At 50.9% G+C, this 25593-nt stretch overlaps 1 protein-coding gene across 2 annotated transcripts in view; it reads left to right on the forward strand.

Annotated features, from left to right (window-relative positions):
- Window positions 1–23811, forward strand: part of ZFYVE9 (zinc finger FYVE-type containing 9) — a 79446-nt gene extending 55635 nt beyond the window's left edge. For both annotated transcript variants that reach the window (XM_068140597.1, XM_068140598.1), the window contains 9 exons: window positions 6998–7222; window positions 10773–10855; window positions 11552–11656; window positions 15644–15794; window positions 17122–17202; window positions 18709–18871; window positions 20319–20424; window positions 22321–22497; window positions 23312–23811. In XM_068140597.1, coding sequence (XP_067996698.1) covers window positions 6998–7222; window positions 10773–10855; window positions 11552–11656; window positions 15644–15794; window positions 17122–17202; window positions 18709–18871; window positions 20319–20424; window positions 22321–22497; window positions 23312–23473 — 1253 coding nt within the window. In that variant the 3' untranslated portion in view covers window positions 23474–23811. The remainder of the gene's footprint in view (window positions 1–6997; window positions 7223–10772; window positions 10856–11551; window positions 11657–15643; window positions 15795–17121; window positions 17203–18708; window positions 18872–20318; window positions 20425–22320; window positions 22498–23311) is intronic.
- The last annotated feature ends 1782 nt before the right edge of the window (window positions 23812–25593 follow it).

The following is a 25593-nucleotide window of genomic DNA, read 5'->3' on the forward strand; positions in this document are numbered from 1 at the left end:
CTTCTCTTCTCCAGACTGAACAACCCCAAGTCTCTCAGTCTGTCTCTATAGGTGAAGAGCTTCAGCCCTCTGATCGTCCTCATGGTCCTCCTCTGGACTTGCCAGAGCATTTTGCACTGCACTCTCTCAGTGTTGGTCCTTGTTTCCTTTCCCCATCAGGCATGTTTGGGAAGGAGAATCCCATTACCATGTCTGCAGCTCTAGCTCTTCTAAACGTTGTGCAGGCAGAGAGATAGGATGTGGTGCTGTAGGGGCTGTCACCCCTTGGAAGTGGTTAGCTTTTTGCATGCTGTTGTGGATGGAACCAGACTTGCAGACTTGTTGACTGCAGGGGGTACTGCACCTCCTGGCCATTGAATGGAACACCCAGAGTGAAGGAGCATCCCCTGCCTCATGGGTTAGTTTTTCATTCTTTAATCCATTTGCTTGAATTTATCTCACCATCAGGAAGCTGAAATAGATTCTAGGGATATTCTTTTATTTATCTCCCTTGGAAAGGTTTTCTTAAAACCAGTCTAGAAAATGACAAGGCAGGGTTTGTTTTTATTGGAATGGAAACAAGGATTAGTTTTAGTGATGTTGGTTTTGGTTTGAAGTGATGCTGGATGTTTGGGGTTTGTTTTCAGCTGGAAAATGCAGCATGCCCCTTGTGCTTGTGTAATTGAATCCCCTATCCCTAGCAGTTCAGAGTCATATTTATTTAGGAGCTCATCTTGCTGAAGTGTGAATTGTGTGTTCAAGCCCAGAAGCACAAACTTGTAGCTACTTGTGCCTCTTGCCAGGTGCTTCTGCTTTCCTCAGGGGATATCTTGTTGGTGAGGCTGAGGCCTGTCCTCTGTGCCAGCCCTTGCTGTAAGCTGTTTGCAGGCTGTGGTTCTGGCGTGCAAGCAGTGGCAGCAGAGCCAGGCCTGTGTGCCACAGGCCATTGGGATTTAGTAGAAAGCACTCAGTGCTTTCCACTTTGTCCTTCAGCTTCATCTCCCCTTTCAGCTCAGGTAAGGTGTCAGGCTGGTGCAGCACCACCCCAAGCCTTCCTTCTTTTGTTAGGGGAAGTCACAGGATCATAGGATCTTAGGGCTTCGAAGGGACCTCAGGAGATGCTCAAGTCCAAGCCCCCTGACAGAGCAGGGTTATAGAATCCAGCACAGGTCACACAGGAATGCATCCAGATGGGTCTTGAAAGTCTCCAGAGAAGGAGACTCCACAAATTCTCTGGGGAGCCTGTTCCAGTGCTCTGGGACCCTCACAGTGAAGAAGTTCCTCCTACTGTTGAGGTAGAACCTGCTGTTCTGTAGTTTATGTCCATTGCCCTGGATGCAATATTCCAAGTGAGGTCTCACCAGTGCAGAGTAGAGGGGGAGGAGAACCTCCCTGGATCTGCTGGACACACTCCTCTTAATGCACCCCAGGATCCCACTGGTCCTCTTGGCCACAAGGGCTGTCCCGTGCAGAACTTGTAATCCACCAGGACTCCCAGGTCCTGGTCCACAGGGCTGCTCTCTAGCAGATCATCTAACCTGTACTGGTGCAGTTTATTCTTCTTTCCCAGGTTCAGGACTCTGCACTTATCCTTGTTGAACCTCATTAGGTTCCTGTCCAAGTCTCACTGCAACCCCGATGTCCTCAACCCCAAGCTATGGTCGGGTGTTAGGACTTCTTAAGTGTAAAGCAGTGGAAGGATTTGGAATAGAAAATGGTGTTTGGCACTGTAGGTTGTACACTTGTGAGTTAGGATAAATTGTAAAGCTGTTAATTAAGTATTAACTGCTGTTCTGTTTCCATGACTTTAGTTTTCCTCTGGCCCCTCTGTCATCGAGCTGCCTGCTATGTGGCTTGGTTGAAATGGAAAGCTAATGATTTCTGTTGTGGCTGTAGTAGTTGCACTCTTGTGGTAGTAATCCTGTGATTATCCTTGTCTGTTGGCTATAAGCCTGGCAGGAGGTCTGGTGAATGGGAAAATGAAAACTTCTGTCTGTCTGAATGGGAACTCTGAAGCAGCTGGGTGTGTAAATACAGAGCTGCCAAATATACCCTAGTGCATCAGCTCTGGTGCAATACAATAAATGCCACTGTTACTTCTCTAGTGAGAATGCAAACCTGGCAGCTGCTGGCAATGGCTTTGTGATTGCCATGGTTTGGGGGATACCATGGGTGAGAATGGATCTGTCCCAGGCACAGTTCTGGGTGTTTTAACCCAGTCTGGTTTTACTTAAATGAGGTGGTAGCTAACACAGAGTAGATCTGTGAAGGCCATGCAGGTGTTCTGAGCAGATGAACTGAGTGAATAATACAGCCCTGCAATGTGATGTGGAAAGATGTATACAAAGTCAAATGTCATGGAAGGTGTGGCATGATTGGCTGGAAGACTGCCACAGACTATCCTGGGGAAGGTTTGGATGCTGGTAACTGCTGCTCACAGTGATAGTAAGTGAAGCATTGTGGCCCTTGCCAACATGAGGAAGTTCTTTCTGAATTGTTTGCTGCTGGGCTTCCATACAATAATGTTGAACATGGTCAGAACTTTGGGTGTTGAGTTTCTCTGTCTTTTCTCAGTGCTGGCATCTGCCACAGGAGCATGGGCCATCCAGTTCCTTTCATGGCCTTGTCTCTTCTGTGTCTCCTTGTGGCTCTCGGTGTGGTGGTGGCCGGGTTTGTGTTGCTTTCCCGAGAGTGTGTGCTCCTGTGCTCTTGAAGAAGGTCCAGGATTGTGCCCAGGGGAATATTGCTTTGCATCTCTGGCTACAGAACTGGAATGCTTGGGTTTTCAGGATGGCATGGTGTGTGGTACTTGGCAGTTCTTGGTTGATGACAGTGGGAGGAGGTCGGACAGATGTAGCTGACTTCCTCCTGACATACCTGTGCCTTCCCTGAGACTGGGTGCTAACACCAGATTGTTGACCTGGCATTAACCAAAAGATAAGAAGCATACCTTGGGAATTTCACCTCACTGCTTTCTGTAAAAGCACCTCACTGGCTTCACCAGGGATTGAGGGCAATAAACAAAAGCAGCAATCTTTGTTTCTTTACCTTTCCTGGTATAAACTATATTATTGGAGTCCAGAAAGGATTGCCAAACTGATAGGCAAAGTGGGTTGTTTGTTGGAGGAAGATACTCAGGGGAGGAATTCAAAACATCATGGCTCATGACTGAAGAGAAAGTCACCATCAGGGGATAAAAGTATAGGTTTTTAAAGGACTTGGTAGAGCTGCTTAGGATTTAAAGTCAAGGGTAGCCCAGCATAATTGAGAAGAGAAGAAGCACTGACCTCCTGCAGAGCTGCTTTAGATTCATAGTGCACACCCATGGCACTTCCTAAGTGATGGCAATTGTCTGATGTCAGATGCTGGAACTTCATGTGAGGAAAGGCACCTTTCTGTGCACTCTGGGATTGCCCCTTTGGAAAGGGAGTTCTGGCACTTGGTGAATTACATTCCATGCTCTTGAGAAGGTTGGCTTGTTTAGAAGGCTCTTCTGGCACCTACCTTTATCTACAAGCTTCTGAAACACAGTGGTGTGCTTAAAATATGTAATGCTGGAGTGTGTTGGGTTTGCCCACACCAGGTTAGTAAAAGCAACTTACCAGCTGGGCCTTGACTTGGAACCACCTTCAGAAGCAGGTCAGAAAAGGCTGTCAGTCTCTGATCAGAGCAGAAGTGTCTGTGGGACAAGCCCAAAGAGGCTTTTTGTCTTGGGTTTGCTGGTTGAAAAGGGCGCTAGAGAGGTGAGCAGGAAAACTCTTGATTCTTCCCATACTCTCCACACAGCAGGCTCTTGCATGCTCTTCTGAGTGATGAGTTACAGCACAACTGGTTTGTCCTCTTCCTAGTAGTGACCTCCTGGAGCCTGCAGTGCATGAGCTGCTTGTGTCACAAGGAGCCACTTACGACACTGTAGCTTACGGCAGCAAAGTGCTGAGCAGCTGAGTCACAGATTCCACTCTGAGGGGATTTTTCATGTTCCTGTTGGCTGAAAAAAATCTTGTTAAGGCATCCTAAGTGCATGAGCCTTGAAGCTTTATCTCCTGAAGCAGAAAAATGAAGTAGGTGTCCCCTTCTGCTGCTACACTTGGGTTCGGTCACCAGTAGAAATGTCTGCTTGCTCTGTGTACTGCCAGTGGGCAGTAGTAGCGCACATCTCAGAGCTGTGAGGTATTGTACAGCCCAGCCTCTGTCACACAGAGTGCTTCAGAAAAGGGTGCAGGGTTCAGTTCAGTTTAGCAGTTCAAACCTTTCATGCATTTTAAGTTTAGAAAGGATTATTATGGTCATGACGTTGGAACCGAGAAGCTCTCCAAGTAATCTTAATATCGGGCCTGTAGCTTCTATTTGGATGAGAACAGATGGGAAGGGAGAAAGGAAGTATAAATGAAGAGGAGATTAGTGAGAGGAGGTGGGAACTGCAAAAGCAAATGAGTGGAGTTGAGATAGAAAGGTGCCAGCAGCTATTTTAGATAAGAGAAAATCTTTTCCATGAGCATGGCTGCTACTTGGTTTGCAGTCGCTAGCAGGATGCCCAATGGTGCCTTAGCAGTGGACTCCCTGAGCAGGCAGTGGTGTCACACCACAGGCTGGCAGGGAAATGCATTTGCATGTGGGCAGGGTCAATGACTCTGAGCAGCTGACAACATTTGATGTGCCTCTGTTAATCACGTTGGGGCTTTGGTTTGATGAGGAGCTGCTTTCCATCGACTGTGCTGAGCTGAGCACTGCAGAATGGCAGCTCCTGTAAGAGTTGTGCAATCTGATCTGGGGTGAGGCTTTCAGCTCTGGCTTCTGTGTGCCTGTAAAATTGCAAATCAGTTTTCTCAATATAGTGGCAAGCTAGGAATCACAGATTCACAGAAGCATTCAGGTTGGACTAGACCCTCAGGATCACCAGGTCCAGCCAGGAACCCTACTCTACAAGGTTCACCCCTGAACCATAGCCCCAGGCTACCAGATCCAAACCATCTTTAAACACATCCAGGCTTGGTGACTCCACCACCTCCCCGGGCAGCAAATTCCAAAGCCTGACCACTCTTGCTGGGAAAAATTCTTCCTAATGTCCAGTCTAAACCTCCCCAGTCACAGAATGATCTGCCAAGAACTTGAGAACTTTGTTGTGCAGCACCTTGTGAGTACAGCAAAATGAAAAGTTCCACTAAGTTGTCCACAGATTTGAATGGCAAGGAAACACCTGAGCTTATTTGGAGGATGATTGGAGCCTTTCCTTAGACCTGCTGGGAGCTATATTTAAAGCTGGAGGTCCCAAGGTCGTGTGAAAGGAAAAATAGTTAGTGGTGATTGTGCTGTGGTGGTCTGGAGGAGGGATGGAAAGTAGCATGGCCACATCTGAGTAGGGGCAGGAATAGCTGTGTGATTCTTATGCCAGTGCTTACCTCATGGAGGGTGGCTTGTCTTGGGACTTGCACTGAGGTTCAGTGTAAAAGACAGACTTGGAAGGCTTCATTGCTTAACCTTTCCTTTGCTGGCCAGAACTGCACCTGCTGTGTTTATTTTTCTAGCATTTGTAAGTCCTTGTGTATGGTTTTTGGGCTGTTTTGCAGTATAAAAACAGAGAAGGCTTAACTTGAAGCACACAGTTACTGAGCTGCAGTTCTGTGACTCATTTGTAGCTGCTGAACACCTAGTGTTGGTGTGTGTGTGTCTTGTGTGTAAAAGGGAGACAGCCTCCAGTGACCATCCCCTCGACCTGCGTGTTGGAGATGTGCACATCACTGCCTTGAGCTCAAATACAAATTCCCCATCACGAGGTAGGGCAGAAAGAGCAGAAACTCCTGCTTAGCAGCCTCTCTGTCTGCAGGTGGCAAAGCCTGGGACTGCTGCAGAAGCCCAGGAGGTCTGCCTGAGTGCCTCAAAGCCATGTGATTCCTCAGGAGTGGTGTGATCAACCCCACTCTGCTCCCTGAGGGTGCTTGGTTGTCTCTCTGAGAGCAAACCAGCACTGTTAATATTCACATCTCCCTCTAGAGAGCTGGGACCAGCTGTTCTGTGCATTGTTTGCCTGCTGCTGTGGCCATTTGGTAGAAGGAATCACACCATGGTTCTTTGCCTTAAATGCTGCAATAGTGTAATCAGCATTCAGATGCATTCACCCCTTCCAGTGTGAACATGTTTCGAAATTAAGAGCTTCAAAGAGTAAAAATGTGAGTAAAAATTAGTGATGTTTCTCCCCTGTGTCTCTCTCAGTGGTGTTTTACATGAAGTGTGCTAATTAAATAAGCACTCTTTTGTGTAATCCTTAAAATGACCCAGATTGCAGTGTGCCTGAGCCAGGCAGCCCAGCACTGTGCCCCATGGAAGGGCAGCCAGCAGGCAGGAGTGGTCAAAGTAGCCACACAGCTCCTTCAGTCGCAGCTGCTTCTGCAAGTTTTGTTCAGCCAACAGCAGCTTCTGCAGTGGAAACCCCTCAGACATCTGATAGACATTGAAACCAGGCTTGGTTTGGGTGCTTTTGTAGTGCTAGAGGGAGGTTGCGGGAACCAATTCCTTAGCAGCAGTTCTGCCTTTCCTCTCCCTAGACTGTCTGCAGGATGCATCATCCTCTCCATTACACTGCCTCTGCCACCTGAAGCAGGTAGATGACAGGAATGGTTGAGGCTGGTCTCCTCCCCATACTCCCCCAGGTCTGTGGTTGTACTGTCATGGTACACTGGCAGGCATCTCCCAGTCTGGGGCAGGAGTGCAGCCACCTGTGTGTGTGCCTACAAAACTGAGTGATGTCACTCAGTAAAGGTGTCACTAAAGGTGGCTTGGCCAGAGGTACCATGCCTCTGGTGGCTCTGGTCTGCAGTGGTTATTTGTGTGGCAGATTCCACACTTCTGCACAAGAGGTAACCCCAGCCCCCATGTTTGATTGTTTCTGGTGTGATGAACAGACACTAACACTTCAGGAAGCAAAGTGGGCTGAGTATGTGTATGTTCTCCTTGTGAGGAACTCTTCAAATGCTTTCCCCAGCTGTCAGCCCGGTGAATAACCAAGCATTTTCTTTCACAGGCAACGTTGTTGGCAATCTGGGACACTCCTTTTTCAGCCAGAGCTTCCTTGGAAGCAAGGAACATGGAGGGTTCTTGTACGTTGCAGCCACCTACCAGTCCCTGCAAGACCTGGTGCTGCCAACCCCGCCGTACCTGTTTGGCATCCTCATTCAGAAGTGGGAGACTCCCTGGGCCAAGGTCTTCCCCATCCGCCTGATGCTGAGACTGGGCGCTGAGTACAGACGTAAGTGTCACACAGGCTCTTACAGAATCACCCAGGCTGGAAGAGACCTCCAAGATCATCCACTCCAGCCCATCACCCAGCCCTAAATCATCAACCAGACCATGGCCCTAAGTGCCTCATCCAGGCTTTTCTTGAACACCGCCAGGGAGGGTGACTCCACCACCTCCCTGGGCAGCACATTCCAATGCCACTCACTCTTTCTGGGAAGAATTTCTTCCTCACACCCAGCCTAAACCTCCCCTGGTGCTGCTTGAGACTGTGTCCTCCCCTTCTGTCACTGTTGCCTGGGAGAAGAGACCAATCCCCACCTGGCTGCAGCCTCCCTTCAGGTAGTTGTAGAGAGCAATGAGGTCTCCCCTGAGCCTCTTCTTTTCCAGGCTAAACACCCCCAGCTCCCTCAGCCTCTCCTCACAGGGCTCTCCTCCCCAGCTCCTCACAGCTCCAGACCCCTCCCCAGCCTTGCTGCTCTTCTCTGGACACATTCCAGCATCTCAGCATCTTTCTTAAACTGAGAGGCCCAGAACTGGACACAGTACACAAGATGTGGCCTAACCAGTGGAGAGTTCAGGGGCAGAATGACCTCCTTACTCCTGCTGGCCACACAATTCCTGATACAGGCCAGTAACCTGCCTCTGGTAGCTGCAGCTGCTGCCTAAAGCACCCAGCCTTCAGCTGTGAGCTCTGTAGGCCACACAGCAAGCACAGATTGTGTCTCACAGCCCTTCTTGTGACCTTCCAAGAGCTGTGCTGCTTGGTCAGGGACATCTTTGTGGGGACCAATCTAGTTCTGAGTAGCTGTGTGGTGTTCACTTTGTGACCTGAGAGCTACCTGCAGAAAAAGTCTGATTCAGCAGCTGTAGTTAGGATAAGAGAGAGCCTTGGAGACGTTGAGCTCTCTCCATGTGGAAATTAAAGAGCTTTTGCTGTGGAGTGTTAAAACCAGGCTGGGTTTCCAAAGGATTACAAGGTGTGTGAAGACACCTGCTGTGGCAGCTGCCTGAAAATCCTCTGTTGCAGCTTGTAACAAATAGGCTGGAGAGAGGGCTTCAGCTATACCAAATAGTAGCAGTTAGCATGAAATGAGCATAAAGCTGGCATAAAATAGTTTTCCAAAGATGTTTGTCATTGTTGGAGCAAAGGAATTATTGGAAGTGCACCATGGTGGGCCAAAAATGTGATGTCTTGTTTGTCAGCTGTTTTAACTGGCACACCTTGTAAGTCTGGAAGGTCAGGAAAGTGGCTGCTGGACATTGTGCTTGAGAGCTTCTTACCAAAATTAGGTGTAGAGTCTGTGTTACTACAGGGGTTTGTAACTTGGACTTGGGACATTCAGGGACCATGGGGAGATTTTCATAAAATACAGAATCACACAGAATTGTCAGGGTTGGAAGAGAGCTCAAGGATCATCTAGTTCCAATGCCCCTGCCATGGGCAGGGACACCTCACACTACAGCAGGTTGCTCACAGCCACATCCAGCCTGGCCTTAAAAACCTCCAGGAATGAGGCTTCTACCCCCTCCTTGGGCAACCTGTTCCAGTGTCTCACCACCCTCATGGGGAAGAACTTCTTCCTGATATCCAATCTGAATTTCCCCCCTGTAACTATGCTCCATTGCCCCCAGTCTTGTCACTCCCTGACACCCTAAAAAGTCCCTCCCCAGCTTTCTTGTAGCCCCCTTCAGATACTGGAAGGCCACAATAAGGTCTCCTAGGAGCCTTCTCTTCTCCAAACCAAATAGCTCCAACTCTCTCAGTCTGTCTCCATAAGAGAGGAGCTCCAACCCTCTGATCATCCTTGTGGCCCTTCTCTGGACACTTTCCAGCACCTCCAAATCCTCCCTGTAATAGGGGCTCCAGAACTGGACACAGTACTCCAGGTGGGGTCTCACCAGAGTGGAGTAGAGGAGGAGAATCACCTCCCTCGACCTGCTGGCCACACTTCTCTTGATGCAGCCCAGGCTCTTGTTGGCTCTCTGGGCTGCAAGTGCACACTAGTGGCTCATGTTGAGCTTCTCATCCCCCAGCACCCCCAAGGCCTTTTGTTCAGGGCGGCTCTCAGGCCAGTTGCTGCCCCCCATGTGTATATACTGCACATGCACCACGTTCAGCAGCGTACCTGTGCAGAGGAACGAGAAAAGCTTCCAAACTTGCTTTTGGAGGATGAGGTCTGCAGGTTAGACTTGTCTAAAGAAACTTTGGTGTTGAAAGTGTACAAGTTCTTGTGTGGATTGCTGAGATCCTTAGGTAGTGCATTTATTCACATCAGCATGTAGTAAAACAAAGATGCACAAGTGTTGGGTGTGAACATCTGATTTTGAGCACAGGGACAAAGGGTTTGATACTGGCCAAGAGAAGGACCTGCTTTCAGTGTGTTAGGAAGCTGGGTTCTGAAGCACTCCTGTAGCAGTCAATTGGGTTTAAGCATTGTGCTGTGACAGTTGTGGCTGTGGGTCACTCCCTCAGTCCCCTCTGCTGTACTGGTGTCCCAAGTTGCCTTGAATGCTGCATCCACTTCTCTGGTGGAATTGTGAGGCTGTGGCCACTGGTGCAGTACTGCTGGATGTGCAGCTGGTCAGATATTCAGGAGTCACTCTGGGATGCTGACTGTACAGAAGACATCTGCAGATGAGCTGTAAAGCCTCCTGCAACTGGGACACTGTGCAGCAGCTGCTCAGCCCTGTGTGTGGGAGCTGTGGGATCACACCAGTGTGCAGAACCTGCAGCTTATTTCTGTCAGGAAGTCCTGATGATACTCAAACCTGCTGAGCGCCTTGCAGCCCATTCTGCCTGCTCTGGGAGCTGGAGGTGTGCAGCAGTTTGAGTGTCTGCCTGAGGGCAGTTTAGGAGCCTTCCTTCAAACATGCCTTCAGAAAACCTTGGCATTATGTATGGCTGCATGAGTCATGCTCCAAGCACTGCTCTGGCTTCTGCTGCAACAAAGCAATGCAGCCAGATCCACACACTGCACTTGGAATTGCATCAGGGATGCTCTACAAGTATGGCTGTCAGCCAGGGAATGCAGAGCTTTCACATTGCTGACATACTGTCAGTGTCCTCTTAATTGTTTCTGACATCCTCCTGGAGAGAATGTGCCATGTTCTCCTGACCCCAGGAAGTGACATATCTGAGGTGCTGCCCGAGTGCCTCCTGTGGCAGCCACGGCAGCTGAACGCTTGTGATGCTGTGCTGGAGAGCAGCAGGGTGGCCATGGGAAGGGAGGAAGCCACTTCCAAGCAGGCTGAGAAGAGCATTTAGATAGGGTCACCTCTGCAGTCAGGATCCAGGTGCCTGGGTTCAGCCTGGCAGTGTGGCACTCGCCAGCATTCCAGGGGACTCTCAGTATTGCTTCTGGCAGGGTGGGCAGGGAGCTGTGGCAAGCCTGTGAGGGGCACCACAACCTGAAGCTCTTCTGCCCTCCTGCCTCTTAAATTCAGGCCTCACTTCCAGGCTCCTCTTCAGCTGCTGCTTACCATGTTGTATGTGAGTCTGGCTTTGCAGAATCTCGGCACAGAAGCTTCCTCCTGACCTCCTCTGTTTTCCTTTGTCCTAGTTTATCCCTGCCCACTCTTCAGTGTCAGATTTCGCAAGCCTCTGTTTGGCGAGACAGGACACACCATCATGAACCTCCTTGCAGTAAGTGCTGAGGCTGGCTTTGCACCTTCCACTGCTGGGTGTGGGGAGAACTGGGCTCCTGGTGCCCAGAGGAGCTGGCAGGCTTAGAAGGTGGGCATTTGGGTGAGTTTCCCTGCTGTAATGGCTGCTGGGTGTTGGCTTCCAGCAGCAGGGTGCATTGTAACAAGGTACCCAAACCAAGGGCCACCTGGGCACCTTTGGGGGAGGGGGGGTGAAACCAGGGCAGGTTCTTTCCTCAGAAGAGTTGGGTCATCACAGCATGCAGTCCCAGCTCTGGTGACATGTCATCCTTAGCAGTTACTAGCTCTCCCTGCTTGGCAAATGTTTGCAATACAGAAAATTCTCTTTGATGCATGACTTAATCTCACTGCTAGAAAAACTAACAACTTTATCCAGTAGTGTAAGGGAGCACAGGGAGCAGTTTCCTTCCAGGCAATGGTGACATGCAAAGCTGGAGAATGTTAGTGTTGATGTAAGAAAAGCAGAGCCATGGCTAACAGCCATGATCATGTCCTTTCATCTGTTGAGTTCAAGCACACAGGGTACAAGCTATGACATCTCCATCCCTCCTTGCCTTCATCACTGACTCAATGATTTGACTGGGCTAGCTGGTAGTCACTAGGATAGTTATGAGACCTGCAGTGCTGATGGTGATCATCACTCCTCTAACTTCTCAAAACTTGTTTTCATTACCAGGACTTCAGAAACTACCAGTACACGCTGCCTGTGGTTCAAGGCTTAGTGGTTGATATGGAAGTCAGAAAAACCAGCATCAAAATTCCCAGCAACAGATATAATGAGGTAAAGCTGATGAGAAATACCTGGGATCTACAGGAATTCTATTGCTTCCCTGACTGCCTCAAAAGCAAATGATAAATGCATGATGCACACATCCTCGTGAGGTGACTGAGGGTGGCTCACGGGGAGGGAGAACTCTGTTCAGTTTAGTGCTGATTCAATTCTTTAACTCCTTTTCTTCAGGGGTTTTAACTGTTTACACATGATGTGGGGAAACTGGCTTGGTTTAAGCTCTGGGCTGACCTAATTGTGGCCTTCCAGTATCTGAAGGGGGCCTACAAGAAGGCTGGGGAGGGACTTCTCAGGATCTCAGGTAGTGATAGGACTAGGGGGAATGGAATGAAGCTGGAAGTGGGGAGATTCAGTCTGGATGTGAGGAGGAAGTTCTTCCCCATGAGAGTGGTGAAGCCCTGGAATGGGTTGTCCAGGGAGGTGGTTGAGACCCTGTCCCTGGAGGTGTTTAAGCCCAGGCTGGATGAGGCTCTGGCCAGCCTGATCTAGTGTGGGGTGTCCCTGCCCATGGCAGGGGGGTTGGAACTAGATGATCCTTGTGGTCCCTTCCAACCCTGACTGATACTATGAAAGAAGCTGGCAGATAAACATTGGAAGTAAACTGGGAGGCAAAAGTACCTGAGCTTTTCTCATCCATGTTTGTGTATACTGGAAGCATTTATTGCTGTTTGTTGGACTGCTGCTTATTGGGTGTGAAATTGCACCATCTCAGTGTTACACTTGACTTGTGTGAGTAAATCAGTGTCCTCAGTGCTGTGGGGAGAGCTAGGTGAGAATATACTTGAACATAGAATAGTAGAATTGTCAGGGTTGGAAAGGACCTCAAGGATCATCCAGTTCCAAGCTGCCTGCCATGGGCAGGGACACCTCACACTACAGCAGGTTGCTCACAGCCACATCCAGCCTGGCCTTAAAAACCTCCAGGGATGAGGCTTCCACCACCTCCCTGGGCAACCTGTTCCAGTGTCTCACCACCCTCATGGGGAAGAACTTCTTCAGAACATCCAATCTGAATCTACCCATTTCTAGTTTTGTTCCATTCCCCCCAGTCCTATCACTCCCTGACACCCTAAAAAGTCCCTCCCCAGCTTTCTTGTAGCCCTCCTCAGATACTGGAAAGCCGCAATAAGGTCTCCTTGGGATCTTCTCTTCTCCAAACCAAACAGCCCCAACTCTCTCCCCAAGAGGACAATGGAGAAGGTGATTGTTTGGTGCTCTGCCTGGAGAGAAGGGCATAACTTGGTATTTTGAAACCAATCAGCAGTTGGACTGAGAGCAAAGATGCTGAGCAGAATGCTGCTGGTAAATTTTTTGCTTCCAGCTTTATCTCAAAAGAATTGCCCTGCATGCAAGAAGCATTTGAGTAAAATAAGAGGACAGTGAAGTAAACTGAACAAAAGGCAAAAGGGTTCTGAAGTGAAGTTTGGAAAAGATGAAACTGATGAAGTAAGAAGACAGAGGGTTTGTTAAAAGGGCTGTTAATTATTGATGCAGTTGTGAGAAAATGGAGGTCAGTGAAGTGTGCATGGATTAGATAGAGATGGGCACACAGAGTGCACTTCAGGCACTGTTAGCCTGGGCCTTCTGCTTGCCAGGCTTCAGGCCTCTGCTGGGCACTGCACCAGGCTGGGCTCTGAGGAAATTCCTGTGCTGTGCAGCTTAGCATAAACCTCTGCATCAAGCTTGGGTTCTCTGCCCAGGGTGAATGAAGGCTTCAGCTTTTCACAGAATCACAGAAACATTCAGGTTGGAAAAGACCCTCAGGATCACCAAGACCAACCCAGAACCCTACTCAAATAATGCAGCAGGCGCCCAGGTGGCACAGAAGGCCAATGGCATCTTGGCCTGGATCAGGAACAGTGTGGCCAGCAGGACTAGGGATGGTATTCTGCCCTGTGCTCAGCACTGCTGAGGCCTCACCTTGAGCACTGTGCAGCTCTGGGCCCCTCACTTCAGGAAGGATATTGAGGTGCTGGAGCAGGTCCAGAGGAGAGCAACCAGACTGGTGAGGGGGCTGGAGGGAAAGTCTGATGAGGAGAGGCTGAAGGAGCTGAGGGTGCTTAGCCTGGAGAAGAGGAGACTTAAAGGGGACCTTATCACTCTCTACAACTACCTAAAAGGAAGTGGCAGTCAGGTGGGGGTCAGGCTCTTCTCCCAGGCAACTTGTGACAGGACAAGAGGGCATGGCCTGAGGCTGTGCCGGGGAGGTTTAGGTTGGATGTTAGGAAGCACTTCCTGACAGAAAGGCTGATTAGGCGCTGGGATGGACTGCCCAGGGAAGTGGTGGAGTCACCATCCCTGGAGGTCATTAAGAAAAGCTTGGATGTGGCACTTGGTGGCCTGGTTTAGCTGCTGTGGTGGTGTTAGGTCCTAGGCTGGACTTGGTGATCTCAGAGGTCTTTTCCAGCCTCAGTAATTCTGTGATTCTCCTTGTCAGGGCTTTCACAGGGGGCTGTCTATAACCTGATTTGCCTTTTTCTCTTTTGAGCAAACAAACAAGTTTTGGTTTTGAAACAAATCCCAGAGCTAGGTGGCTCCCTCAGTTTCCTTTGGGATCAAAAAAGTCTGATAGTCTGAGCCTCCATGAAGAGGAGGAAAGAAGTTACATAAGTAATTTGTCAGGATCTGTACTGATTATGTGTATTAGAGAGTGGTCAGCAAACCCCAGGTGCAGACAGGTCACAATCAGGTTTAGATGGTTTGAGAAGGCCTCCTGTGCAGAGGATTGAAATGATTTCTTGTGGCCTGGGATGCAGATCCTTTTAAAGAGTTTTCAAACTGGGAGCACTGATCCCAGTTTCACTGGTTCATGCTGGTGAAGCACAGAGACACTGAAGCTTTGGGTTCTGGTGGTGGTAGAACCAGCATTAAATGCCATGAGCCTGCATGCCAGTCTGGCACTGAACTGGGGACAGCGTTCAGGCTTTGTGTCACATGCAGCTGTAGTTGGGTCAGCAAGCCAGAGAGTTCCTCCCAGTGTTCTCCTGTGGAACAGCGCTAGAGAGAAGAGCTTTTGCAGCCTGTGTAGCTGTCCCTGACACCAGAGCTTTGCTCAGCTGTGCCTAACACCAAAAAAAGCTGTCTGGCAGAAAGGGACCTGGGGGGTTCTAATGGACAAGCAACTGAACATGAGCCAGCAGTGTGCCCAGGTGGCCAAGATAGCCAATGGTATCCTGGCTTAGAATAGAAATGCTGTGTCCAGCAGGAGTAGGGAGGTGATTGTCCCCTTGTGCTCAGCTCTGGGGAGGCCACACCTTGAGTGTTGTGTCCAGTTTTGGGCACCTCAATCCAAGAGAGATGTGGAGGTGCTGGAGCCAGTGCAGAGGAGGGCAAGGAAGCTGGGGAAGGGCCTGGAGAATAAATCTGATGAATAGTGACTGAAGGAGCTGGGGATGGTTAGTTTGGAAAAGAGAAGGCTGAGGGGAGACCTCATAGCTCTCTACAGCTACCTGAAAGGACCTTGTGGAGAGGCTGGTACTGGTCTCTTCTCACAGGTCATTAGTGATAGAACAAGAGGTCCTCAAGCTGCAACTGGGTAGGTTTAGGCTGGACATTAGGAAGACTTTTTTCCCAGCAAGAGTGGTCAGGCATTGGAATGTGCTGCCCAGGGAGGTGGTGGAGTCACCAAGCCTGGATGTGTTTAAAGGTGGTTTGGATATGGTGCTTGGGGCTATGGTTTAGGGATGAACCTTGCAGAGTAGGGTTGTGGATTGGCCTTGGTGATCCTGAGGGTCTTTTCCAACCTGAATGTTTCTGTGCTTTATCTTAATCACATGGAAGGTGGCACCTCAGAGCACCTGGGTGGCGTAAGGCCTGGACCCTCTCTGCAGAGGCAGTTCGTGGTTCTGAGTGCTGGAGCCAGACAGGAGCACAGAGTACAGCTAAGAAGCTTGGTGTCTGCCCAGGCTGTTCCAGAACCACCTCTGGCAGGTGGTGGCTGAGCAGCAGGGTGGCAGTGTCCCCTGTCTGTGCTTGCAGATGATGAAAGCCATGAACAAGTCCAACGAGCACGTGCTAGCGGGCGGCGCCTGCTTCAACGAGAAGGCAGACTCCCACCTGGTGTGTGTGCAGAACGACGACGGCAACTACCAGACACAGGCCATCAGCATCCACAACCAGCCCAGGAAGGGTGAGAGGGGGCTTCCCCCAGGGCTCTGTCACCTCCCTGCTGCTCCTGCTGCCCTGCCAGCAGGGCCTTTGCCAGTGCCTCACAGCTGGGCTTGCCTGCATTCCCCCAGCTGTCAGACCTCCAGAGATGGTAACCCTGCCTGCCCTTTACCCCCTTAGTGTTTTACAGTCCTTGCAGAAGCCACATTCTGAGGTGTGAGGGGGCACACAGTGTGTTTTGCATCCTGTCTGCAGCCCACATCACCTTTCTCAAGGTCAGTGGTGCTGCACTGAATTATCCTGAGAGGTGTTGCAGCAGCTTCACAGATCAAGCAGATGCAAGGCAAAGCACACAACCATATTTAGGGGGGGAGCAAGCTGGTAACGCTGCCTGCTCAAGACAGCTCAGGCCTTGAGGGGCTCCAGAGCTCCCAGAGCTGGAACTGGCTTAGGCATCACTTCTCCATGCATAGCTTTGGCATTACTGGGGACTGCAGGTGAGGTTGTGGTTGCCTGTATGTGTGCCCTGTGCCGTGTGAAAGGAGGAAGATTAGATTTGTATGAGAGAAAGGTAAATAGGAAGAGCCAACAGCAGCAGCATTTTAATAGTTCTGCTTCAAGGAGCTCCTCTTGTTCCCCTCAATTAGCCCATCTCATTTCCAGGCTTATTTGTGTTAGAGGAGGCTGAAAGGCTGCAGCAGCAGTGTGCTGAGAATTTAAATGATGTGGTTTGGGGGGAACATCTCCAGCAAAGATATTGATGCTATTTACAGATGAGAACAAGCAAGACAGAGGCCAACTTTTATGTTTTTGCAGGTGTCCCCAGTCACTCCAGTGAGGGTAGTGGCATGGGATGTGACTCAGGACCTGTGGACTTCTCTGTCTTCTGTTTATTTTACACAAGGGACAAGAGGAGGGATTTGCAGCAGGAATCTCATGGTGTTCATCTGAGAGAACTTTACTTCAAATTATGTGGCTTTGAGCTGTGGCCTTGCCAGGGGGTTGGTGGTACAGCTTGCTCACAGTGTCTGCCAGCTGTGTGAGAACATTTAGAAGTTAATTCTGTACTTGGTTACACTAAATGAGTAGTCCTGGAACTTAGAGGTGTGTGTGGGGAGAGGGAGTGTGGTGAAACCTGAACAAAACCCATGTCCAGGTTAAGTAGTAGCTGGGTGGTTGTCCTTTCGTGTCCAAGCCTGGGATGGCACTGCAGTCACCTTACTTCTGAGCAGCACCAGCCCTGATTTAGACTGGCGAGCTCTGTGGCACCAGGAGCTGCCACACCTGGTTCTTCTGCAAGGCCCTGTTTGGGTGAAAGCCTCCCTGAAGCTCTCCTGTTGTTGTTGCAGTGACTGGTGCCAGCTTCTTTGTGTTCAGCGGAGCTTTAAAATCCTCTTCAGGCTACCTTGCCAAGTCCAGCATCGTGGAAGGTAAGCACTGAGGGGCTCCCCTCCTGAGGGCTCAGCAGAGCAGGGCTCTGCTGCTGTGCCTGGGACACCTGACTCAGGCTGCTGCTTCAGCTTCATCCTGCTTTGCAGCCAGCAATCCCCAGTTTCCTTCAATGAGGAGCAGCTGCTCCACATGCACGAGACAGGGAGACAAGAAAATGTGGGTGAGAGATGAACTACCTGGCTGGTGAGCCTGGGATCAGTGGGATCAGCCTTGGGTTGAGTTTAAGCAGCAAGGAATGTGTCATCCACTGAGCAGCAGAGGAAGCCCTGCTCCCAAATAGCTCTGCATTATGCAAGGTTTTGATGTGCATTGCTTGTGTGCTTGCATGTGGGCAGATGAGAACATGACAAGTGGAGACGGCTGAGCTGGTCCTTCTCTGATCTGTTCTTCTTTTAGCAGTTGTCTTGTCACAGAAATAAATGCCAATAAATGTGTTCAGGGATGTGGTGCTGCTCCTTAGCTGAGCTGCAGAGCTTTGTAGCCTGGGCTTCCCACAGCTGTGACAGCACAGACAGCAGTGCTTGCAGGGTGCTCCCTCAGGCTGAGAGAGGGGTGCAGGAAGACCAGCAGCAACTCCTTCAGCTGTGCCAGCTCCAGAGCTTGCAGCTGTCTGGGCAAGTGGTCCCCAGGGCTGGAAAGCAGCCCTCCCTGTAAGCCAGCAGCTCTAGGTCATGGCACCATTTTCTGTGTCTAAATGGGGGGTTTACTGCCAGGCTGAGCTGCAGGGGGCTTCAGGCAAGGAGGCTGCACACTGGGGAGGGCTCACAAATTATTTCTGCAGTCATTTATAGGCTGACCCAGTCCAATTTCTTCTGCCACTGTCAGGCAGGCATTGACTTCTCAAAAGTTGCCACCACTGGAGCGCTGCTTCCAGTGTCAGGAGTGGTGACACTGAATGGAGGGATGTCACCTGGGCTTTCTGAGGGCTGCCTAGGCCAAGTGGCAGGTCTTGAGGGAAACTTGTGTGGCCACTGCTATAGCTGACTTTACCTGGGAGATAGACTTCACCCTAGCCTTGGTTTTCCCTAGTCAAGGCTCATCAGTGTTGCGTGGCAGGAATCTGAGAGCTCAGGAATGGTCTCATCTGGCATTGCTGCCATGACTCCTAGCCCAGGTCTGTTGCACAAAGAGGAAGGATGTTTGATTTAGGACTAGGGGGAATGGAATGAAGCTGGAGGTGGGGAGATTCAGGCTGGAGGTGAGGAGGAAGTTCTTCCCCATGAGAGTGGTGAAGCCCTGGAATGGGTTGTCCAGGGAGGTGGTTGAGGGCCCGTCCCTGGAGGTGTTTAAGCCCAGGCTGGATGAGGCTCTGTCCAGCCTGATCTAGTGTGGGGTGTCCCTGCCCATGGCAGGGGGATTGGAACTACATGATCCTTGTGGTCCCTTCCAACCCTGACTGATACTATGATACTATGGTTTCTGTGGTACAGAGGCTCCCTTCAGCATGGCTTCTCTTGCTTTATGAGGATTTCTTGCTTCCCTAGATGGAGTAATGGTCCAGATCACTGCAGAGAACATGGACTCTTTGAGGCAGGCCTTGAGAGAGATGAAAGACTTCACCATCACTTGTGGCAAAGTAGATGCTGAAGATCCTCAGGAACATGTCCATATTCAGTGGGTAGAAGATTATAAGAACTTCAGTAAGGGGTAAGTAGAGGAGCAATCACTTGACACAGAATGGTGGCTCTGTGACTGTGCTTATTAAACATGTTAATGGATCTTAATAAGGTGCACAAGTCTTCAAATCAATAGGAGTTACAGGTCTGGGCCTCTCTTTTTGAGTGATAAGATGCAATTAAATGTAATGAAAATGGAATTGAGACACCAGAGCTTTGGGGCATCAATTTAGGAAGCTGTCAGTGCTATGGATTTTTTCCCATTGCTGATACCCAGTTATTGGAAACCACTAAGCTGTCTCCAAGCTCAGTGCTGAAGCCTGCATATCGTGGTCACTTGGCTTGCTTGGCATTTGGGCTGCATCAAGGAGTGCTAGAAATAAAACTGCTGAACAGCAGCAGTCTGTTGGGGCTCTTGGTAGTTCAGCCAAAAGAAGGGTGCACTTGGCAGTGAAGTATTGATGGCAGTGAAGTATTGATGGCATGGGCAAGGACTCAGCACCTAGCAGGAAAGATATCTCTGCAGTTTCAGGGTCTCTCATTAAGCTCTGGGCTAAGCAGCATCTCAGCATTGCTTGGCTGACACTGAGATTACAGATCAGTGACAATGAGGAGACCTTATTGTGGCCTTCCAGTATCTGAAGGGGGCTACAAGAGAGCTGGGGAGGGACTTTTTAGGGTGTCAGGTAGTGATAGGACTGGGGGGAATGGAACAAAACTAGAAATGGGTAGATTCAGATTGGATGTTCTGAAGAAGTTCTTCCCCATGAGGGTGGTGAGACACTGGAACAGGTTGCCCAAGGAGGTGGTACAAGCCTCATCCCTGGAGGTTTTTAAGGCCAGGCTGGTTGTGGCTCTGAGCAACCTGATCTAGTGTGAGGTGTCCCTGCCCATGGCAGGGGGGGCTGGAACTAGATGTTCCTTGAGGTCCCTTCCAACCCCAAGAGTTCTGTGACTCTGTGAACTCTCTATGAAACACCTCACTCCTGTGTCAGTGCCTTAGGAGAGGTCAGCTCTGGTGGGAAGTTTTGTTGGAAAGCCTGCAGGAAGGTGCCCCCTGCACCTTGTTTGTACAGACCAGGGTGGGTGTCAGGGGCAGGAGCTGCAGGGACAGCAGGGAGCATGCAGCCTCTTGGCTCTGCCCTCTAGGAGCCCATTCCAGCAAGGCTGCTTACCATGGAGCTCCAGGCCCAGAAGCGGGGTCACAGTTGGCTGCATTCAAGATCACTGGGTTTGGCAGCCTGAGAGGAGCCTCTGGGGTCCCTTCTGAGGCTGGGTCTGTCTCCTGTTAAGCTGATGTGGCTAAGTCACCACCTGGTCCTGGGTCCAGCTGCAAAACACAGTTACCAACAAAGCTGCAGTGAGGCCATTGGAGGATTCAGGTGTCAAGGGAGCTGCCCTTGGATCCTGAGGTGGTTCTCCTGTGCAGTGGGCCCTGTTCAGCATATAAAACTGACCCTTTTTGCTCCCTCTTCCAGTGTTGTAAGCCCTATTGATGGGAAGTCAATGGAGTCTATCACAAGCGTGAAGATCTTCCACGGCTCAGAGTACAAGGCGAATGGGAAGGTCATCCGCTGGACAGAGGTAAGCAGGCAGAGGGAGTGGCAGGAACTGACACAGAGATGATTAAGGGAGTGGAACATCTTCCTTATGAGGAGAGCCTGAGGGAGCTGAGGGCTCTTGAGCTTGGAGAGGAGGAGCCTGAGAGGTGACCTCATTCATGTTGATAAAGATGTGCAGGGTGAGTGCCAAGAGGATGGAGCCAGGCTCTGCTGGGTGATGCCCAATGACAGCACAGGGGGCAATGGTAGAAGCTGAGGCAGAGGAAGTTCTATGGAAACAGGAGGAAAATGTTTTCCCTGTGAGGGTGACAGAACAGTGGAACAGGCTGCCCAGGGGGGTTGTGGAGTCTTCCTCTCTGGAGCTCCAAAAAACCTGCCTGGATGTGTTCCTGTGTGACCTGCTCGAGGTGCTCCTGCCCTGGCAGGGGAGTTGGACTGGTTGAACTTCCGAGGTCTCTTCCAGCCCCTAACATTCTGTGATTCTGTGAAACTCACCTCTGGCATTTTGGCCTTGCAGCTCTTGCCCAGGCTTCTTTCACCTTGCTCTCCCTGGTCACAGTATCACAGTGTAACTAAGGTTGGAAGAGACCTCGAGGATCATCAAGTCCAACCTGTCACCACAGAGCTCAGGGCTAAACCATGGCACCAAGCGCCACGTCCAATCTCCTCTTGAACACCTGCAGGGACGGTGACTCCACCACCTCCCTGGACAGCACATTCCAATGACAAACGACTCACTCGGTGAAGAACTTTCTCCTCATCTCGAGTCTAAACCTCCCCTGGTGCAGCTTGAGACTGTGTCCCCTTGTTCTGGTGCTGGTTGCCTGGGAGAAGAGACCAACCCCTTCCTGGCTACAACCACCTTTCAGGTAGTTGTAGAGAGCAATGAGGTCACTCCTGAGCCTAATCTCTTCTCCAGGCTAAACAACCCCAGCTCCTTCAGCCTCTCCTCATAGGGCTTGTGTTCAAGGCCTCTCCCCAGCCTTGTTGCCCTTCTCTGGACACGTTCAAGTGTTTCGATGTGCTTCTTAAACTAAGGGGCCCAGAACTGGACACAGTACTCAAGGTGTGGCCTAACCAATGCAGAGTACCACAATTAAAGCAGCAACTTCTTCAGGACCAACCTGTTAGCTCTGTTTCCTCAGAGGGAAGATTCAGTGTGGCAGAATGAATCCCCTAATGCTGGTGCAGGGCTCAGGCTGCTCCCACAGCCAGCCTCTGCAGCCCGCTCTGCGCTGGCCACCTCTTCTCACATGTGAGTGTGGAAGGTGGAGAGAAGGTGACAGTTGGTGTCACCAGTGGTTGGGTTTGAAAACTAACTCTGGAAATGGAGACAGACCTTTGAACTGTGTGATTTGGAGCCACCTTCCCTCAAGTGTTGCAAATCAAAGTGAATGTTCTGTGGCATCGATCACTTGCACAAACTGCTGGCACAGCTGATGGCACCTGGGCCTCTGCCAGCACACAAATGCCAATGGCAAAAGATTTCTGGAAGTGTTTCACTTAAGCTGCCCAGGAGGAACCAAGTTACTCACTGCAGCTTGGCTCCTTAGTGTCCTCTTCTCCCAGGGCTGCTGGGCAGAACAGAGACAAGTTCAGTGACAGCAGTAGTACAGCTCTTCAGGCTGTACCAGGACTGTGACTCTCCTAGAGCTGACATCCATTTGAAAGGCTGTGATTAGAAACTCTATGCAGTGCACAGTGGATTTCTGTAATGAGGCTTTTGAGCAGAACTGAAAGGGGTTTGAGACCATGACTGTTGAAAGTCTCTATTTTGAAGGTTTATTTCTGCCTCCTCTGCCCAGGGTGGTTTGTCTTTCAGGGTCTTTGCTGGTCTTCTCTCAGTTTAACGGGCCTCTCCCTAGCCTCATTTTCTGTCAAGTCAGGTACCACCTCCTGTGCCAACTCTTCCCTTCAGGTGTTTTTCCTGGAAAATGATGAGCAACACAGCGGCCTGAGCGACCCAGCCGATCACAGCAGGCTGACTGAGAACGTGGCTAAGGCTTTCTGCTTGGCTCTTTGTCCTCACCTGAAGCTGCTCAAAGAAGATGGAATGACCAAGCTAGGCCTGCGTGTGACACTTGACTCAGATCAAGTAAGTCTTGACTAAGCTTGGGTTAACTGAGGGCTGGGGTGGGGTTGTCCTGTTGTGGTCACCACAGAGGGAATACAACACCTGAACCACTCATGCTTGAAGTACCACCAGCAGTGGCTGCCGGTGCAGGGGTGCAGTGCTGCTGGCTGCTGCTTGGTGTGTGGGGCCACCTGTTACAGTGGGCAAGCCTGAATTAACACCAGGCCTGACCTCTGCAGCTGCTCTGTGGTCAGATACCTGTGGGTTGCAAGCCCCCCACATGCTCAGAGGAGATTCTAAAGCAGCCTTGTCACCAGAGGTGAAAACTAGGTGTTTTTAAATGGATTCTTGGCCCTTCCTAAAAGATCACTCTGTACGGGGCAGAGAAGCAGATGGGAGGTCTCCTCAAGCCTGCTCTACAGCCAAAGTTGTGAGCAGAGATAAAGCTCTCTCCTGGCAGGACAGCTGGCCTTGGAGTGCAGTGTCCTTAGCATCAACCCAGCTTTTCAACACTGTGTGCCTTAATCTGCTCAGGCAGGGTGGGTTCCTGCTCATCTGAATGATCTGCTTTGACAAAGCAGGAGGAAAAAAAAGAGGGAACAGGGGAAGAGCAAAAACAAGTGGAAAAGCTGCTTAGTGCCTGCTGCATCCTGTTCAGAGGCCACGGCCTCAGGCTGCTCATCCTCCTGCCCAGCAGGTCCCTCAGTGCCCCTGACAGGAGCCCTGCGAGCCGTGCGGCCCTGTGAGCCGTGCGGCCCTGCGGGCCAGGCAGCTCTGCGAGCCCTGCGTGCCCTGCATGCCATGCTCTGTCAAACCCCCTCTGTTTCTTTTTTAGGTTGGTTATCAAGCTGGGAGCAATGGACAGCCACTGCCCTCTCAGTACATGAATGACCTGGACAGTGCCTTAGTGCCAGTGATTCATGGAGGGGCATGTCAGCTGAGTGAGGGGCCGGTCATAATGGAGCTCATCTTTTATATTCTGGAGAACATCTCATAAGAGGACTTCATTTTCTGTTCAGACCTGTTCCAGCAGCAGTTGTATCTGAATCATTTGCACTTTAAAACTGGAAAAATTAAGCTTTTGTTAACACTACTGGGGAGGGAGGGAGGGAGGGGGAGGGACAGTTGTTCCATAATTCTAAATCTTCTATGCATTGTCAAGAACCAGAGGATCAGGGCAGCTTCTATACTGCAACATGGCTACGCTCTCCTTGCAGCTACTCCACTTCTGTTACTGTTTAGACAAATGCTGATGTTAGAGACTCGCAGTCCTGTACTCGCCGTGCTCCAAGGGGCACAAGGGCCCCGGGGGCCTCAATAAAAGGTGAAACTCCACTCTTGTCCTGGTTGTAGATGGACACCTGAGAGATGGCAGCCAGGGCCTCCACGCCGCCCTCCTAGCGCTGGCCCTGGTTACTCTGTAGCCATTGCCTGCACCAGGTTGGTGGCTGCAGTAGGCTTGGCCAAGCCCTGGGAGACTCAGAGCGGGGACCTGGCCCTACCCACAGCAGTGTCTGCAGTGGGGCCAGCAGGGCAGGCGCTGGGGTGCAGAGTGCAGCTCTGCCTGGCACAGGCTGCTTTGCCCCTTTCCTCTACTCCCTATCAAACCCATCACTATGACCGCCTCGAACAACTCTGCTCTTCTCTCTTTCCTTTATAACTCTCTCTGAAGCACAGGAAATAGGAGCCCTGAAGAGCAGCTCTGGCTGTTGCCTCTTCCCCAGCAGATGGAAGGCCCAGGGCAGCTCTAGGGCCCCTCCTCACCATATGCTGTACTGTGGCACTGGTGTCACACACCACCAGAGCCTGCACTTCCAAGGGGCAGCCAGCACGCTGCCAGGGCTCACTTGTGATACAAGCACAGAGGGGCTGGTTCTGCAGCAGTGCTGAAAAACGTTTTCTGGGCAGCTCTCAACACTTGCACTTGGCCCCAGTGCTCCTGGTCTCACCAGAGAGGCACTCACTCTGAGGCACTGAGCTGCTCACAGCTGCCACGACATTGTGAAGCTGGAATTGTGCCAGCCAGAGATGTGGTTCCATATTCTGTCTCCCTGGAAAGGTGCTAAGCAGTGAGAAGAGCTGGAAACAGGAGAAGGGGTTTGGTTTGCTTAGCCATAGCCATGCAGAGCTGCTGCTTTGAGTCCCTCCTAGGGAGGGAAGCAGGTAGCAGGTTTCTCCTCCTGTCTATAGACAAAATAGAGGCAGGAAGAGAGGCTCATTTATGGGGAGGACAGCAGCTCAGACCTTGCAGTGTCCTTCCTGGCAGCCAGTGCTGCTGGGTGCAGGGGGCATGGCTGTGGTGTTGCTGTAGGTGAGTAATGCAGGCAGCCCTTCATGGAGGGAGCCAGTCCTGGCCGGGCAAAGGGCAAGGCTCCTGGCCCCACAGCCATGCAATGTGTAGAGGAACAGAGCACAGCTGTGCAGTGGTGCAGAAATGCCTGCTACTCCTCGAGGGAAAAGCCAAGGCTGACAAATCCAACACCACACTTACAGCTCCCCCCCAGTGCTGGGAGAAGGCAGCCCAGCAGCCTGGGATCCAACTCCAGCAACAACAGGGGGCCAGCAGTGGTAGCACACTGCTGCCCTGGGAGGTTAAGTGTCACACCCAAGCAGAGCCTTGCCCCTGGCCTTGGGCAGAGCTGCCTGGCTTGCAATGCTGCTCGGGCAGACCTGGGGCTGGCACACACTCAGCAGCCTCCCTCTGCCTGGGCATTGCAGCCTCACAAAGGCTGCTTTCAGAACCCCCTGCACACTTTTTGCACACCAGGGCAAGGCCCTCTGTAGTGTAGGCAGCATTCAGCAGCTGGCAGAGCAGCCCCTGCACCAAGTGACGATGCCCTTCCTCCAGAGCCTGTACCCAGCTTTGCCACAGCAGCAGCTTTCCAGTTACCTTATTTGCATCCTTACTCTCAATAACGCAGCAAAAAGAGGTGAAAAATCTCTGCCTCTGGCCCCAGAGTCTTTTAGGTTTGGGTTAGGGAGTGCAGAACACTACCAGCTGGTGACTGATGTTTGCTTCAACCATAGCCTTTGGGCTGAGCTCGATGACCATGTTGTTAAGAGATGAGTGCTTGTCTGAGAAACGAAATGTACTTTTGAACTTCAGTTAGTTAACAC

This window comes from Melanerpes formicivorus, unplaced genomic scaffold, assembly GCF_026170545.1.
Source record: "Melanerpes formicivorus ecotype bairdi unplaced genomic scaffold, bMelFor1.0.p_v2 SCAF_7, whole genome shotgun sequence".
Classification (NCBI taxonomy): Eukaryota; Metazoa; Chordata; class Aves; order Piciformes; family Picidae; genus Melanerpes; species Melanerpes formicivorus.